This window comes from Elephas maximus, chromosome 13 (assembly GCF_024166365.1).
Source record: "Elephas maximus indicus isolate mEleMax1 chromosome 13, mEleMax1 primary haplotype, whole genome shotgun sequence".
NCBI lineage: Eukaryota > Metazoa > Chordata > Mammalia > Proboscidea > Elephantidae > Elephas > Elephas maximus.
Genome location: NC_064831.1, coordinates 34,858,710 through 34,875,531, shown reverse-complemented (window position 1 = coordinate 34,875,531; position 16,822 = coordinate 34,858,710). Strand labels below are relative to the sequence as shown.

The window sequence follows — 16,822 nt, the reverse complement described above, 5'->3', positions numbered from 1 at the left end:
TATAATTGGTTTCTTTTAAGATTTTAATAACTGCCACCTGTATTCTTACAGTAAACTCCCTAGCACGAAGTAGTCTGAGATTTTTTTCTTTGAAAACTGAAGAATCTACTACAGAAGTAATAGATCATGGGTAAGAATTGTGCAAAGACTTGTTTCTCTCCAATCTCATTGGTAAGCAGATGGATGGACGGATGGACAGTTGGACGGATGGATGGATAGGCAGATAGGCAGATAGACAGACAGACAGGCAGACAGACAGACAGATAGATAGATAACATTAAATTCAAGAGTCTTAAAAAAATTGCTATTAGCCACTGTGCTTCAAGTCCTTTCATAACTAAGGTTAAAGTATCAAAAAACTAAGAATATTGTATTTTGACTCAGTTTCTCACTTTAGATCATCAGAACAATGAGAGCCGGGTAGAATAATACTATGACCACAATAATAAAATAATACAGTTTACAACCCATTTTAAGAAACTATTTTTTAAAACTTTGAGGATGGATGATATTCTGAAAAAACAAAGAAGTTGATTGACATGTATTATTTCAACAAATATTATACGATTGTCATTTTTCAAAGAACAAAAAGGGTGAATCCAACAGTATTTTATACCAGAATAATGAGATTTTTAGAAATAATAATCTTAAGTTTCCTTTATTGCATTTATTGATAATGCAACAGAACAGATTTCAGACCATTGAAAGGAATACACGACAGTATATGAGTTCAACTTTATTGTTATCAGAAAACAGATGTTTTCTATAAAGAAGGCCCAATGTATGCTGCTCATCCAAAGATATTCAGAAATTATAGACGAATTTGTTGAAGTTCTTCTTTGTATATTTGAAGACGTCTATCCATTTTTCCTGTTGATACAGAATTGATCCATTTCCAATATTAACCTATCTCTGAGTAGATAGGTTCAGGTTCAAGTACAGAAAGTTCACATCGTTTTGAAAACATCATTCTACATCTCATGATTTATAATGCTGTCTAAATTTCCTTTCTCTCATGGAGTTGGCCACTAACTTCCCAACAATCTGTATGTTAGCTCTTTTGAGTATTGGGTGTCCATTCACTACAAGACAAAACACATATTGACATTAATGAATTTTCAATGAAGATGATAAAAATGCATTGTGAATCTGAAATCCAAGAATATTACAGGAAAATAATTATGTTTGTTCTATAAGATGCAAAAGACTTGACATGGGCAGATTTTGTTCTGGTCTCTTTCATGACCTTATATATGCCAAGAGGATCAGGGAGACAGTGCTGAACCAAAGAGTTGAGGGAAGAGATGGTAGAACCTGGATTTCACCAATATTACAAAATACTTGAAATGAATTAGATGCAACCTATGTTAGACCCTGGAGCCCTGGTGGTGCAGTGGTTAAGATTTATAGCTGCTAACCAAAAAGGTTGGCAGTTCGAATCCACAAGCCGTTCCTTGGAAACGCTATGGGGCAGTTGTACTCTGTCCTATAGGGTCACTATGAGTTGGAATCGATTTGATGGCAATGAGTAGGTTAGACCTTAAGAACAACAGCTGTGAAATACTTTTCATTTTAAATACAATCAGTTCTGATGGTGACATTTGAATCAATATGAACTACTATTTGTATAGATTGCTTCTTTTATTTGCTTCTACAATTCATCTTTATGTATAAAATGACTTTCTAAATAAGCAATAAAAGCCATAGACTTGCCATGGCCACCATTAAACACAGAGCTAATTTATATATAGGGCAGTATATCTTTGCTCTTCCGGTTCCATACTTGTTATTAAACAAAAATTAAATCAACTGTTAAAAGCTAATTAAAGTTATAAAAAGAACATCCACATTGCTAAAAAGAAATTAATAACTCGATGTACAGTAAGGAACAGGGTATTGTTACTGTTTCCATGTATATCTATATCATCATTAGACAAAGAGCAAGGTCTTATAACTACACAACTAAAGCAAATTAAGATATTAATGAAATAATTGGTGTTAGTAATTATCATCACAAGTGTGATCATAAGGAGTCCTGGTCGCACAACAGTTAAAGGGCTTGGCTGCTGATTGAAAGGTCGGTGGTTCGAACCAACCAGCTGCTCTGTGGAAGAAGTCTGCTTCCGTAAAGATTACAGCCTTGGAAACCCTCTTGGGCAGTTCTCCTCTGCCCTGTAGGGTTGCTATGAGTCAGAATTGACTCCATGGCAATGGGTTTAGCTTTCGGTTTAGTGTGATCATAGAAAAAGGGACCACCTTTAGATTACTGTACTGGATTAACTAGATGTCAATCTAGTAGTTATATGAGACAAGAATGGGGTAAGCATGTTAGTTTTCAAGACGAGATCTTAGAATAAGATCCTTATTGTGGATTTTTTTGGATAATATGCAATATCAAACATACATTTCATCAGTCAGAAAATAACTAAAATATGGGCTTAATCAAAGTAGAAAAATAGAAGGAAAAGGGAATGTTATGATTCGAGCTCTTGTTCCTATACATTTATGAGTGAATCCTGGCATAGCACTTAAACTCAGCTTCCTCATTGTTGGAATGGGGATAATATCTATCTTGCTCAACTGCTGAAAAGACCCAAAAACATATATCAAAAGATGTATGTGTCTGACACTTCATAAGTATTCAAAATACAGTTTGCATATCATTATTATTATTATCAACAGTATGACATTATAATAATGGCTTTAAAAAGAAATTTTCACTAACAATTGTATAATCTATTATTTCATAAATACTTTAAATAAAAGATCATTTCATTTTGGGAAGAATAAAAATACAAGTACACATGATGTATTTTTAATCTTTCAAAGTAAATATTCTTGACCTTCATTTTTGTCATATGGCAAAACAGATTCAGGGAACAATCATTTTGATTAAAACGAGTCAAACCCTGAATAAAATGTTAAATATATTTTAACTGCATTGCCAAGCTGGCAGAGAAGGAGGAAAATATAGACGCCAAAAAACAAAGTGAAATCAATAACCTTAGTAGATACTTGAGTGTCAAAGCCAACTTTTTGGTGTGAGGTTTTGGGCTGAGCCTGGAGACCAGAGTTTCCCCCTTGAGAAGTGTGGGGACAGGAGGTAAAGCGGAGGGTCCACCCAGAATAGGGAGTCCAGCACGAGGCCCCAGTACATAGCTACAGCATCAGAGTACAGGGAATGCTGCCTTATCTACTTTGTGCTGCTGTAATAGAAATAACATAAGTAGGTGTCTTTAAAGAACAGAAATTTATATTCTCACAGTTCAGGAGATTAAAAACCTAAATTTCACTATGTGGCTATTTCAGCTTTAGTACCTGCCAGAAATCCTTGGCATTCCGGAGCTTATAGATACATCTGTCTCTGTTGCCTGTCTTCCTCTTCCCCCGTGTGGGTCTCTGTGTCTATACTACTCTTTTTATAATTCGAAAGTGATTAGGTTTAGGATTGTCCCTACACAAGCATTACTTCATTAACCTAACACTGCTCCCCTCCTCCTCCCCACCTCCCCTGCAAAAAAACCGCTATTTTCAAATAAGGTTAGGTTTACAGTTAGAGGGATTAGAACTTCATTACACATTTTGGGAAGACACAATTCAATCCATAACAGATATAAAAATAAAATGATACAGGTAAACCTCATTTTATTGAGCTTCATTTATTTCACTTTGTAGATTCTGTGTTTTTTACAAATTGAAGGTTTGTGGCAGCCCTGCATTGAGCAAGTCTGTTGACGCCATTTTTCCAACAGCACACGCTCACTTCGTGGCTCTGTGTCACATCTTGGTAATTCTCACAATATTTCAAACTTTTTCATTATTATTATATCTCTCATGGTGATCTGTGACCAGTGATCTTTGATGTTACTATTGTGGTTGCTTTGGCGCACCACCAATCGTGCCCATGTAAGACGGTGAACTTAATCGATAAATGTTGTGTGTGTTCTGACTGCTCCAGTCAGGCCATTTCCCCAGCTCTCTCCCTCCCCTTGGGCCTCCCTATTCCCTGAGTCAAGACAATATCGAAATCAGGCCGATTAATAACCCTACAATGGCCTCTAAGTGTTTAAATGAAAGGAAGAGCCTCACGTCTCTCACTTTAAATCAAAAGCTAGAAATGATTTAAGCTGTAGCAAAGAAGGCATGTCAAAAGCCAAGATAGGCCCAAAGCTAGGCCTCTTGTGCCAAACAGGTAGCCAGGTTGTGAATGCAAAGGAGAGGTTCTTGAAGGAAATTAAAGGTGCTACTCCAAAGAACACACAAATGACAAGAAAGCAAAACAGCCTTATTGCTGATATGGAGAAAGTTTTAGTGGTCTGGATAGAAAATCAAAACAGCCACAACATTCCCTTAAGCCAAAGCCTCATCCAGAGCAAGGCCCAAACTCTCTTCAATTCTGTGAAGGCTGAGAAAGGTGAGGGAGCTGTAGAAGAAGAGTTTGAAGCTCGCAGAGGTTGGTTCATGAGGTATAAGGAAAGAAGCCGTCTCCATAACATAAAAGTGCAAGATGACGCAGGAAGTGCTGATGTAGAAGCTCCAACAAGTTATCTAGAAGATACCGGATGAGATAATTGATGAGGGTGGCTACACCAAACAACAGATTTTCAGTGTAGACAAAACAACCTTATACTGGAAGAAGACGCTATCTAGGACTTAAATAGCTAGAGAGGAGAAATCAATGCCTGACTTCAAAGTGTTAAAGGACAGGATGACTCACTCATCAGGGTCCCATGCAGCTGGAGACTTTAAGTTGAAGCCAATGCTCATTTGCCATTCTGAAAATCCTAGGGCCCTTAAGGATTATGATAAATGTACTCTGTTGTATAAATGGAACAACAAAGCCTGGATGACAGCATGACTGTTTACAACATGGTTTACTGAATAGTTTAAGCCCACTGTTGATACCTACTGCTCAGAAAAAAAGATTCCTTTCAAAATATTACTGCTCATTGACAATGCACCTCGTCACCCAAGAGTTCTGATGGAGATGTACGAGAAGATTAATGTTGTTTTCATGCCTGCTAGCACATCCATCCTGCAGCCCATGGATCAAAGAGTAATTTTGAGTTTCAAGTCTTATTATTTAAGAAATACATTTCATAAGGCAATAGCTGCCATAGACAGTCATTCCTCTGATGGATCTGGGCAAAGTAAATTGAAAGCCTTTTGAAAAGGATTCACCATTCTAGATGCTACTAAGAACATTCATGATTTATGGGAGGAGGTTAAAATGAGTTGATTCCAACCCTCATGGATGACTTTGAGGGGTTCAAGACTTCAGTGGAGGAAGTAACTGCAGATGTGGAAGAAACAGCAAAAGAGCTGGAACTAGAAGTGGAGCCTCAAGATGCGACTGAATTATTGCAATCTCATGTTAAAACTTTAACAGATGAGGAGTTGCTTCTTACGGATGAGCAAAGGAAGTGGTTTCTTGATATGGAATCTAATCCTAGTGAAGATACTGTGAACACAGTTGTATTTTTTAATTGTTGTATGTACTTTTTTAGACATATTGCTATTGCACACTTAATAGACTACAGCATAGTGTAGACATAAATTTTATATGCACTGGGAAAACAAAAAATTCATGTGACTCACTTTATTGCAGTATTTGCTTTATAGTGGTGGTCTGGCACCGAACCTACAATATCTCTGAGGTATGCCTGTAATAATTCTGTAATAATTTTTTTTTTTAAATCTTCAAAGCAGGGGACAGCAAGGCAATTTTCCGTTTCAAACTTGAGGCTTGATAAATAGGAAAATATATATATATCTCCTGAGAATTTATAACTCCAAAGCTAGCCCCTGGTTTGGTGTCCAAATTCATGTCACTTGTATAGTCCAAAAATCTCAAATAATTTTAGGCTTGTTGGGGTCCAAGAAAAAGAAGGCTAGATGGCATAAATGGTTTTCTCCCAGCTAAAAAAAAAATTTTTTTTTTTTTTTTACTAACTGAAAAGTTAGTGGTTCAAACCCACCCAGTGACTCTGTGGAATAAAAGTCTGGCAATCTGCTTCCACAAAGACTACAACTAGGAAAGCCCTATGGAGCAATTTTACTTTATAACACATAGATTGCCATGAGTCGGAATCTACTCAGATACAATGGGTTTGGTTTGGTTTTTGGTTTGGGCATCGAGGAGGCAATAAAAAACCTCTCTGGAAGAAAGCAACTTCAACCAGGGCCTTCAAAATATATCATAAACAATATTTTGCTCAACCCGAAAAGTTGAAATGTGTTTTTTTATAGTTTATTTTATTTTTGTTGAGAATGTACACAGAAGAACATACACCAATTCAACGATTTCTACATGTGCAATTCAGTGATATTAATTATATTCTTCAAGCTGTCCGACCATTCTCTCCCTCTTTTTCTGAGTTGTTCCTCTTCCATTAACGTAAACTCACACTGTCCCCTATCTTTGCTATCTAATCTTTTGAGTTGCTATTGTCAGTTTGATCCCATACAGATAGATCTTAAAAGAGCACAATGCGTAAGGCAGACATTCTTTATTAGTTAAGCTAAATTATTGTTTGTTTTAAAGGAGACTTCAGAAGATATTTTTGGTTTAAGGTTTAAAGATTATCTTAGGGAAATAATTTCAGGGCCTCGTCCTGCCTCCATGGCTCCAGAAAACTGGCTTCCATGAGAATTTGAAATTCTGATCTGCATTTTACCCCTTTTGATCAAAGATTCTGTAGAAGAATCCTTGATCAAAATGTTGACTAGGGGTAGCCAGGCACCATCCAGCTGTTCTGGTCTGATGGCAAAGGGGGCAGTTGTTCATGGAGACAATTAGCCACACATTCCATTTCCTCCTTCAATCCTAACTCTTTTTCTTCCTCTGTTGTTCCAGGCGAATGGAGACCAATTGTTTTAACTTAGATGGCTGCTTGCAAGTTTTGAAGACCCCAGGCACTACACAACAAACTAGGAGGTAGAACAGAAGCACTAAATGCATTATTAGGCCCGTTAGCTGGAACGTACCATGAAAACCATAACATTAAACCTCCAAATCACGGAACCAAATTCCATGAGGTGTTTTATTATACATAAGCAGTTTCAGCAGCTACTCTTTTTTTTTTTTTGGTATTAAATATATCTATCACATAGCTTTTGCTTATTCAGCTTTTTTATAGGTGTACAAATTATTGACAGCAATTACCTTAATTGGCTGTGCAACCCTACCCTTAATCAATGAGATTTTTCTATCACCATAAACTGAGGCTAAGTACCTCTTAATCAATAACACCACCCACCCCCGCCTCCCCCCCCCCCCCACCCCCAGGCTTGGAAATGAAGGTTTCAAGCAGTACCTACCGTATGATTCCAGCTTTTTTTTTTTTTTACTAATTTACATGCATAGGAAAACATGTAAAATATTAAATTCAAATGTTAGCAGTGAGTTTAATTAAATACTTTATATCTTCTTTTTCCTTGTCAATATTTTCAACAGAAAACATTTTTGTAAAAATAGTAACGTTGAGGATTTTTTAAAGTGTCTGGATTGGAATATATTGTAGGGATTCATTTTTATTGCAGATAATGCAAAAACAATCAGAAATTTTTGTTTACATCCTGATAATTAAAAAATGACTTCAAATTGGAAAAAAAAATTCAAATAAAATAGATAATATACTTAATATGCATTTTATAGGCTGTGTTTTTTCAGAAAATGGATTTTTTTTCCCACAAAGGTTGAAAGTATGGTTTTGCCTTCTGTTTTCTTTTAAACTGTCTCCGATTTTTCGTATTCACAAGTGTACTGTATTATCTGTCATATAATTTTCCCTGACCTATTCAAGGTTGTGCATTATTCTATACTATTGGTTACTATCTATGAATGCTTCAGAATGAATCTTTGTAGAGCAACTTTGAAAGAAGATGAGCACAGATTGTATTAGAAAATAAAATATACATAAAAATCAACAAGTACCTATTTAGTCCTATTTGTTCAGGTTCGTGCTAAGTACTCTGGGGTGATATCACCAGCACCAGCTGAGAGCTTTTTGAGTCTGCCTGTGTTTCCTAATTGTGGAACAACAAATACACAAATAAACTGCAATTATTATGCTACTTCATAGAAATTTAGTAAAAAACAAAAACCAAAAAAGGGAGGGGGAGTGAAAGCATCTACCTGGCACAGTATCATCATGGTCCTGCCCACCAGAAAATGTTCATAGTTGATACAAAGTAAATATAGTTCTAGATGAAAAATAATTAAGGATATATTTAAGTAGTTATCTTTGATGATATTATACAGAAGCAGTCCCAGCTTCAATCTAAGTTCTGTGCACCTTAGGATTTCAGACAGGGATTTGCCCAGAAGACTCAGAACTAATCCTGTAGAGGATATCTTTGCAAAGAAAGACCGAGAAACTTCCTTGGGGAAAACCCCATAATGAGAAGAGTGGCAGTTTGCAGGGATGGGTGGTTCTATGTACTCGGAGGTGCCTCTTGCCAAGATGATTTTGCTTTGACCTCCACTCCCCTGTTCTTCCCCACCCCCCCCCATGTCTGTCAGTTTGTCGTACTGTGGGGGCTTGTGTGTTGCTGTGATGCTAGAAGCTATGCCACCAATATTCAAACACCAGCATGGTCACGCATGGCGTACAGGTTTCAGTGGAGCTTCCAGACTAAGACAGACTAGGAAGAAGGATCTAGTCATCTACTTCTGAAAAGAATTAGCCAGTGAAAACCTTATGAATAGCCGCAGAACTTTGTCTGATATAGTGCCGGAAGATGAGCCCCTCAGGGTGGAAGGCACTCAAGAGATGACCGGTGAAGAGCTGCCTCCTCAAAGTAGAGTCGACTTTAATGATGTAGATGGAGCCAAGCTTTCAGAACCTTCATTTGCTGATGTGGCATGACTCAAAATAAAAAGAAACACCTACAAACATCCATTAATAATCAGAACCTGGAATGTACAAAGTATGAATCTAGGAAAACTGGAAATCACCAAAAATGAAATGGAACACATAAACATCAATATCCAAGGCATGAGTGAGCTGAAATGGACTGGTATTGGCCATTTTGAATTGGACAATCATACAGTTTACTATGCAGGGAATGACAACTTGAAGAGGAATGGCATTGCATTTATCACCAAAGAGAACATTTCAAGATCTATCCTGAAGTACAATGTTGTCAGTGATAGGAAAATATCCATACATCTACAAGGAAGACCAGTTAATATGACTATTATTCAAATTACTCACCAACCACTAAGGCCAAAGAGGAAGAAATTGAGATTTTAACCAACTTCTGCAGTCTGAAATTGATCAAACATGCAATGAGGAAGCTTTGATGATTGGTGGTGACTGGAATGTGAAAGTTGGAAACAAAGAAGAACGAATGGTAGTTGAAATATGTGGCCTTTGTGATAGAAAAGATCCTGGAGATCACATGATAGAATTTTGCAAGACCAATGACTTCTTCACGGCAAATACATTTTTTCACCAACATAAAGGATCACTATACATGTGGTCCTAGCCAGACGGAATACACAGGAATCAAATCGACTACATCTGTGGAAAGACATGACGGAAAAGCTCAATATCATCAGTCAGAGCAATGCCAGGGGCCGACTTTGGAACAGACCATCAATTGCTCATAAGCAAGTACAAGTTGAAACTGAGGAAAATTAGAACAAGTACATGAAAGCCAAAGTATGACCTTGAGTACTTTCCACCTGAATTTAGTAAGTGTCTCTAAAATATGTTTGATGCATTGAACACTAACGACTGAAGACAGATGAGTTGTGGAATGACATTATGAACATCATACACGAAGAAAGTAAGAAATCATTAAAAAGACAAGAAAGAAAGAGAAGGCCAAAATGAATGTCAGGAGACCCTAAAACTTGCTCTTGACGTTGAGTAGCTAAAGCAAAAGAAATGATGAAGTGAAAGAGCTGAATGGAAGATTTCAAAGGGCAGCTCAAGAAAACAAAGTAAAGTGTTATAATGGCATATGCAAAGACCTGGAGATAGAAAACCAAAAGGGAGGAACATGCTCAGCATTTCTCAAGCTGAAAGAACTGAAGAAAAAATTCAAGCCTCACGTTGCAATACTGAAGGTTTCTACGAGGTAAATATTAAATGATGTAGGAAGTATCAAAAGAAGATGGATGGATAAGATGCATCAATTGATCTCAACCCACCTGGAACAAAGTAGAATGAAAAACATCAAAGACACAAGGTAAAGATGAGCCCAAGAGACAAAAAGGGCCACATAAACCAGAGACTACAGCACCCTGAGACTGGAAGAATTAGATGGTGCCTGGCTACCACCAATGACTGCCCTGACAGGGAACACAACAGAGAATCCCTGATTGAGCAGGAGAACAGTGGGATGCAGATCTCAAATTATCGTAAAAAAGACCAGACTTAATGTTCTGACTGAGACTAGAAGCACCCCAGAGGTCATGGTCCCTGGGCCCTTTTTAGCCCAGGACTGGAATCCTTCCCGGAGCCAATTCTTCAGACAGGGATTGGACTGGACTATAAGACAGAAAATGATACTGGTGATGACTGAGCTTCTTGGCTCAAGTAGATGCATAAGACTATATGGGCAGCTCCTGTCTGGAGGCCAGACGAGAGGACAGACAGGAACAGGAGCTGGCTGAATGGACACAGGGAATACAGGGTAGAAGGAGGAAGTATGCTGTCTCATTAGGAGGAGTGCAGCTAGGAGTACATAGCAAGGTGTATATAAGTTTTTGTAAGACAGGCTGACTTGATTTGTAAACTTTCACTTAAAGCACAATTTAAAAAAAATCTCCAAAGGGATGGAGGGTAACTTCCATTTATAATCAAGAAAAATAAATAAATAAATAAAAGGAGATGGATGGAATACGCAGAGCCGCTAAACCAAAAAGAACTGTTCAACATTCAACCATTTCAGGAAGTAGGATACGATAAGGAATTGATGGTACCGAAGGAAGAAGTTCAAGTTGCACTAAAGGCATTGGTGAAAAACAAGGCTCCAGGAATTGACAGAATATCAATTAAGATGTTTCAACAAATGGAGGCAGTGCTGGGAGTGCTCACTAGTCTATGCCAAGAAATTTTGAAGACAGTTACCTGACCAACAGACTGGAAGAGATCCATGTTTATGCCTATTCCCATGCTCCTAGCTCCCTAGCCTACCACTCAGGCAATAGTAATGGCTTCATAAAAAGTGACTGAAAATAAATCGTCTCCTTTCTGGTGCTTATCAATTTTGAACCAAGGGGAAAAGGTTACAAATAGCTAATAATTACTTTAATCTTGCATTTTTAAAATAATTAATTCCCCCTCTTAAATCCATAAAATATGTTAAAAATAGCTATTTAATATGAGGTAACACTTCATATATACATGACCCCAGGCAGAATATCATAGAATAGAGAAGAGAATTGCATTTCAAGAAAAAGTTTGAAAGCCCAAAGCAAAAACAATACTCTTGATAGAAAGGCTTCTACTTGGAAGAGTATGGGCTTTGTTTAGAATGAACAGCAACCTGAGACAGAATCTGAAGGACTTATCACATGGGCTAGCAGACTGACAGGGGATCAGACGAATAGACATTAATGCGCTCTTGAGGAAAGGCTAGGCATTCTATCCCTTGTGTTTTGCCCTACGGAAATAAAAAATGTGAAACTCAAATGCTAGAAAGTATGTATGGTTTATGCAAAAATCCAGGATCAGAGGACTTTTGTTGAAGGGAGATGAAAACCTTTCAGAAAAACCATGTGCCCAATATGGTGCCTCAGCAATACTTATAGGCAGCATCTAGATGGTGGTTCTGTAGTCTGATAGAACAAACTGAAGCCTAATGTGGTGTGAGGAGAGCTACTGAAGTTTCTGAGCTTCTCAGAGGGGTATGGGAATTCTGTGAAGACTAGCTGACTGGAAGAGGGCTAAGGTCAGGTAAGGAGGGAATGGAGTATATGCACTTCAATACTAGGGCTGTGGCAGACATTAAGAATGGATACCAGTGAATGGCACCTGTACTGGGTTGAACAGTGCCCCCCCAAAATTCATCACCACTCACAACCTATAAATGTGATCTTATTTGGAAAAAGGGTCTTTGCCGATGTAATCAAGTTAATTATAGAGATGGAGATTTGGAGATACACAGACACACCCAGAGCAAAGACAGCCATGTGAAGATAAAAGTAGGAAATAGAGTAATGCAGTCATAAGCCAAGGAATGCCAAGGATTGCTGGCAACCACTAGAAACTAGGAAGAGGCAAAGAAGGATCCTCCTCTCAAGTCTTCAGAGGGATCATGGGCCTTGAATTCAGACTTCTAGTCTCTGTATTCAATCTGTGCTTTGGGCAAATAATCCGAGAAGCTGGACTATATGAAGAAGAATGGGGCATCAGGATTGGGTGAAGACTCATTAACAACTTGTGACATGCAGATGACACAACCTTACTTGCTGAAAGTGAAGAGGACTTGAAGCCCTTACTCATGAAGATCAAAGCCTTCAGTATGGATTACACCTCAATATAAAGAAAACAAAGATCCTCACTACTGGACCAATAAGCAACATCACAATAAACAGAGAAAAGACAGAAGTTGTCAAGGATTTCATTTTACTTGTATCCACAATCAACACCCATGGAAGTAGCAGTCAAGAAATCAAATGACACATTGCATTGGGCAAATCTGCTGCAAAAGACTTCTTTAAAGTGTTGAAAAGCAAAGATGTCACCTTGATGACTAAGGTGCGCCTGATGCAAGCCATGGTATTTTCAAATCACTTCATAAACATCTGAATTGATGCCTTTGAATTGTTGTGTTGGTGAATAACATTGAATATACCCTGGACTGCCAGAAGAATGAACAAATCTGTCTTGGAAGAAGTACAGCTGGAATGCTCCTTGGAAGTGAGGATGGTGAGACTTAGTCTCACATTCTTTGGACATATTATCAGGAGGGATCATACTTGGTGAAGTAGAAGGTCAGCAAAAAAAGAGGAAGGCCCTCAACAAGATGAATTGACACAGTGGCTGCGACAATGGGATCAAGCATAACAACAGTTGTGAGAATGGCACAGGACCCAACGGTGTTTCGTTCTGTTGTATATACGGTTGCTATGAGTCAGAACCGACTCAACAGCACCGAACAACAACAGCATGTCTCCGTAAATGTCAGAGAGTAAATTCAATTGTTTTAAGCTGCCCATTTGTGATGCTTTATTACAGCAACCCTAGGAAACTAACCTAGCACCCAAAGTCCATGTGGGATGATTTACACCACGATGGAGGCCAACAAGGACAAAAGGCCACATACAGGCTGCCTCTCAAAAGATAAAAGGAAATGGGGGAAGCAGGCCTGTTATAAGAGAATATGCAAGCCCAGAGTGAGAAAGAATAGAGAAGGAAACTTAGATGGCGTATGCAAATAACAAGCAGCATAAAAACACAAAAGTTAGTAATATCGTTTATGGGATATTGAGAACAAGCCCGTCTGATTACTAATAAAGGAATATTTTGTATGCATAAGACTTGATTATGAAACTACATAATGTACGATAAAGTTTCATCAAAGGTAATATCAACTTAACTCTAGGAGGTGGGAAAACAATAGAGCCGACCTAATTAGCTTTGGAAAACAGTGTTATGACTGAAAAGTGAAAGCTGAAGACAAAAGTAACTGTGCATAAACACTCTAGTCTATTTATTAAAGTTGTTGCTGGGGGGGTTCCGGTTAACAAGTCTGAAACTTCTTTACGTGTATAAAGAGAGCTGAAACAAAAAATAAATGAACGGTGGATGATGGGTGCCAGGTTTCTCACTGTTGGAGAAGCAAGTTAGAGATTAAGCAAGAAGAGAAAGCTAGAACGAACCACGTGGTACTGGATTAGGGTCAGAGACATCAGTATAAACTCGTGTTTAGCTGAATATTAACACAGATAGAGAGATACAGAAATAACTATAGATATGTTTTCATACATGGGTTAGTACAGGTAGTCTCAGACTTATGACATGTTCGAGTTACAACGAACTACATTTATGACCGTCTTTTTTTTTGTACATTTTACCATTGTTGTTGTTAGGTGTCATCGAATCACTTCCAAATCATAGTGACCTTCTGTACAACAGAATGAAACACTGCCCAGTCATGTGCCATCCTCACAATTGTTATTATGCTGGAGCCCACTGTTGCAGCCTCTGTGTCAATCTGTTTTATTGTTAGTAGTATACAATGTTGCAGTGTACAATTTGCTGATGTTATCATTCTTAGATGTTCACTCACAGATGGTCAAAGATCAAATTTATAAAGGTACTGATAATAAAAGGCAATACTAATGAAAGCTAAAAAAAAAAAAAGAGGTATTTGACTTATGTCAGAACCAACTTACCACAGAGTATTCATATACCTGTGTTCATATATATTTCCTCACTCTGTCCTCCAAGAGCCTAGAAACAGTGTCAACTCAGTAGCAATGAGCACACCCAGTGTCTACTTCTTGGTTTCTAATGTCGTTGTTGTTGTCATGTGCCACTGAGTCAATTCTGACTCTATAGGACAGAATAGAACTGCCCATAGTGTTTCCTAGGCTATAGTTTTTATGGAAGCATAATGCCAGATTTTTTCTCCCATGGAACAACTGGTGGATTTTAACCCCAGACTTTTCAGTTAGCAGCCTGGTTTCTAATACCATAGTCCAGTTAAAGGAAGTGGGGCTCCTTGGAGAAATGGCTGATTCCAGGGATGGGGCTGAGAAAATACAAGATGAGCCCGGAGTGTCTTACAGATCCAGAAAGTAAGGAAATGCTCAAAAAACAAAAGGGACACAGGAATCAATGTGAAAAACCTTCCAATGTCCAAAGCTGGAACAATTTGAGCAACAAAATAAATAATATAGAATTAGATTATAACCCAAAGTATAATAACTATCTGAGTCCATCTGATGTAAATGTTTGAATAAATTAAAAAATGGGCTAGGAGACACCAACCTTTATTACAGAAGATTTCTAAATAATTTATTTAGATACTTTCTCCTCCAGAGGGTAATAATTTCCCACTTCCATTCCTTGAGGGTGGGCTGGACTTAAGTGTTTCCAAAGAGCAGATTACAGAAAAAAAAAAAAAGAAAGAAAAGGAAAAAAAGAACTTTATAGTGGAAAAAGTTGGCAAACACTACCTCGCACAAGGCTAATATCACCAGGAATAAGTGATGCTGATAGGATGTACCCCCTAATCTGATGTGATGAGAAGGGTACTTCGCTTCTGTGAGAAACCTGTAACCTCAGTCTAACCATGAGAAAAACATGAGACAGTTACAAATTAAGGGACGTTCTATGAACTATATGACCAGTAATCCTCAAAACTGTCAAGACCATGAATAAACAAGGAAACACTGAAAAACGGTAAGGTCAAGAGAAGCCTAAGCAAACATGACAGCTGAACATGATGTGGTATCCTAGATAAGATCCTGGCATAGAAAAAGGATGTTAACGGAAAACACTAGTGAAATCCAATTGAAGTCTGGAGTTTAGTTTAAAATGTACCAGTGTTGGTGTCTTAGTCTTGACAATTGTACCATGGTTATTTAAATTGTTAACAATAGGAGAACTGGGTGAGAGAACTCTCTGTATTATCTTTATAACTTTCCTATAGATCAAAATTATTCCAAAATTAAAAAATTAAAAATAGCGTCAGAAACATTTTCTTTAACAAAAAAAAAGAAGTAGCACCAGTGACCCAAACATTGGCTTACAATAATAGAAACATACAAGACAATTTTATAGCTCTGATACAAGGATGACATAAAGCCTTTTTAGGTCTCCTTGTACAAACCTGGGGGTACAGTTTTCACCAAATTAAAAACCATGGCAAAATATACTATTCATGATTTTTAGAAAGTAAGGGCCCTATTTCAATCCTCTCATCTCAGTTAGTCTACTCATGCACAAACTCACCTCCAAACTGTCCCTGGGTATCTCTTTTCCTTGAATGCCTTTATCCTTATCTCTCTACTTGCTGATTTCTTGCCCATTCTTCAATATGAGGCTAAATTAATGCTACCTGATGAGTTCCCAGCATTGGCAAATGCTTTGTCTTGTGAACTTCTCTAATATTTTTGCCCTAGGCCAGTTTACCCTTTTGAGCATCACAGTTTTCATTTTCCTCCACAAGAACATGGAGAGTTCATTGACTGAGAAAATACAGAATTACAAAAGAGCTAAACCAAACCAAACAAACAGAGAAAACTACTGGAAGTTTTAGGGGATGTAGAATATCTGCAAAACTGCAAAAGATAGATTGAGGGATAGATAGAGGGATGGATAAACAGATAAATATGTGATAAAGCGACACAGTAAATTGTGAATGATCAAATTTATGTGTGCCCCCTGTAAAATTTCTTTGAAATTTTTCTGTATGTTTAAAAGTTTTCTTAATAAAATATTGGTGGGAAAAGAGACAGAGTTCAAAAACATTTTAAATTGTTATATACTTTATCAATCACAAAACAGCATTGGAAGAACCGTAATTATAACAATGAGAATAATAGCTACTATTTAAAGGACATTTGGAAATCTTGGTGGGGTAATGGTTAAGTGCTATAGCTGCTAATCAAAAGGTCAGTGGTTCAAATCCACCTGGTGCTCCTTGGAAACTCTATGGGGCAGTTCTACTCTGTCCTATAGGGTCACTATGAGTCGGAATCCACTTGACGGCAGCGGGTAATACACACTTACTCTTTGTGGGGCGCTGTGCTGAGTGCTTTGCTTACATTATCTCAATTACTTTTTTTTCTTTTTTTCACCAATACCTGATGCTAACATTAGTATTATGGGAAACTAGGACTCAGGCCTTTAAG

The 16,822-nt window shown here is 37.7% G+C and overlaps 1 protein-coding gene across 1 annotated transcript in view; it reads right to left on the bottom strand.

The window, feature by feature from the left end:
- Window positions 1–978: 978 nt before the first annotated feature.
- Window positions 979–16,822, bottom strand: part of LOC126057328 (IQ domain-containing protein M-like) — a 294,767-nt gene continuing 278,923 nt past the window's right edge. The window contains exon 6 of the mRNA XM_049852821.1: window positions 979–1,082. Within this exon, the coding sequence (XP_049708778.1) occupies window positions 979–1,082 (104 nt within the window). The remainder of the gene's footprint in view (window positions 1,083–16,822) is intronic.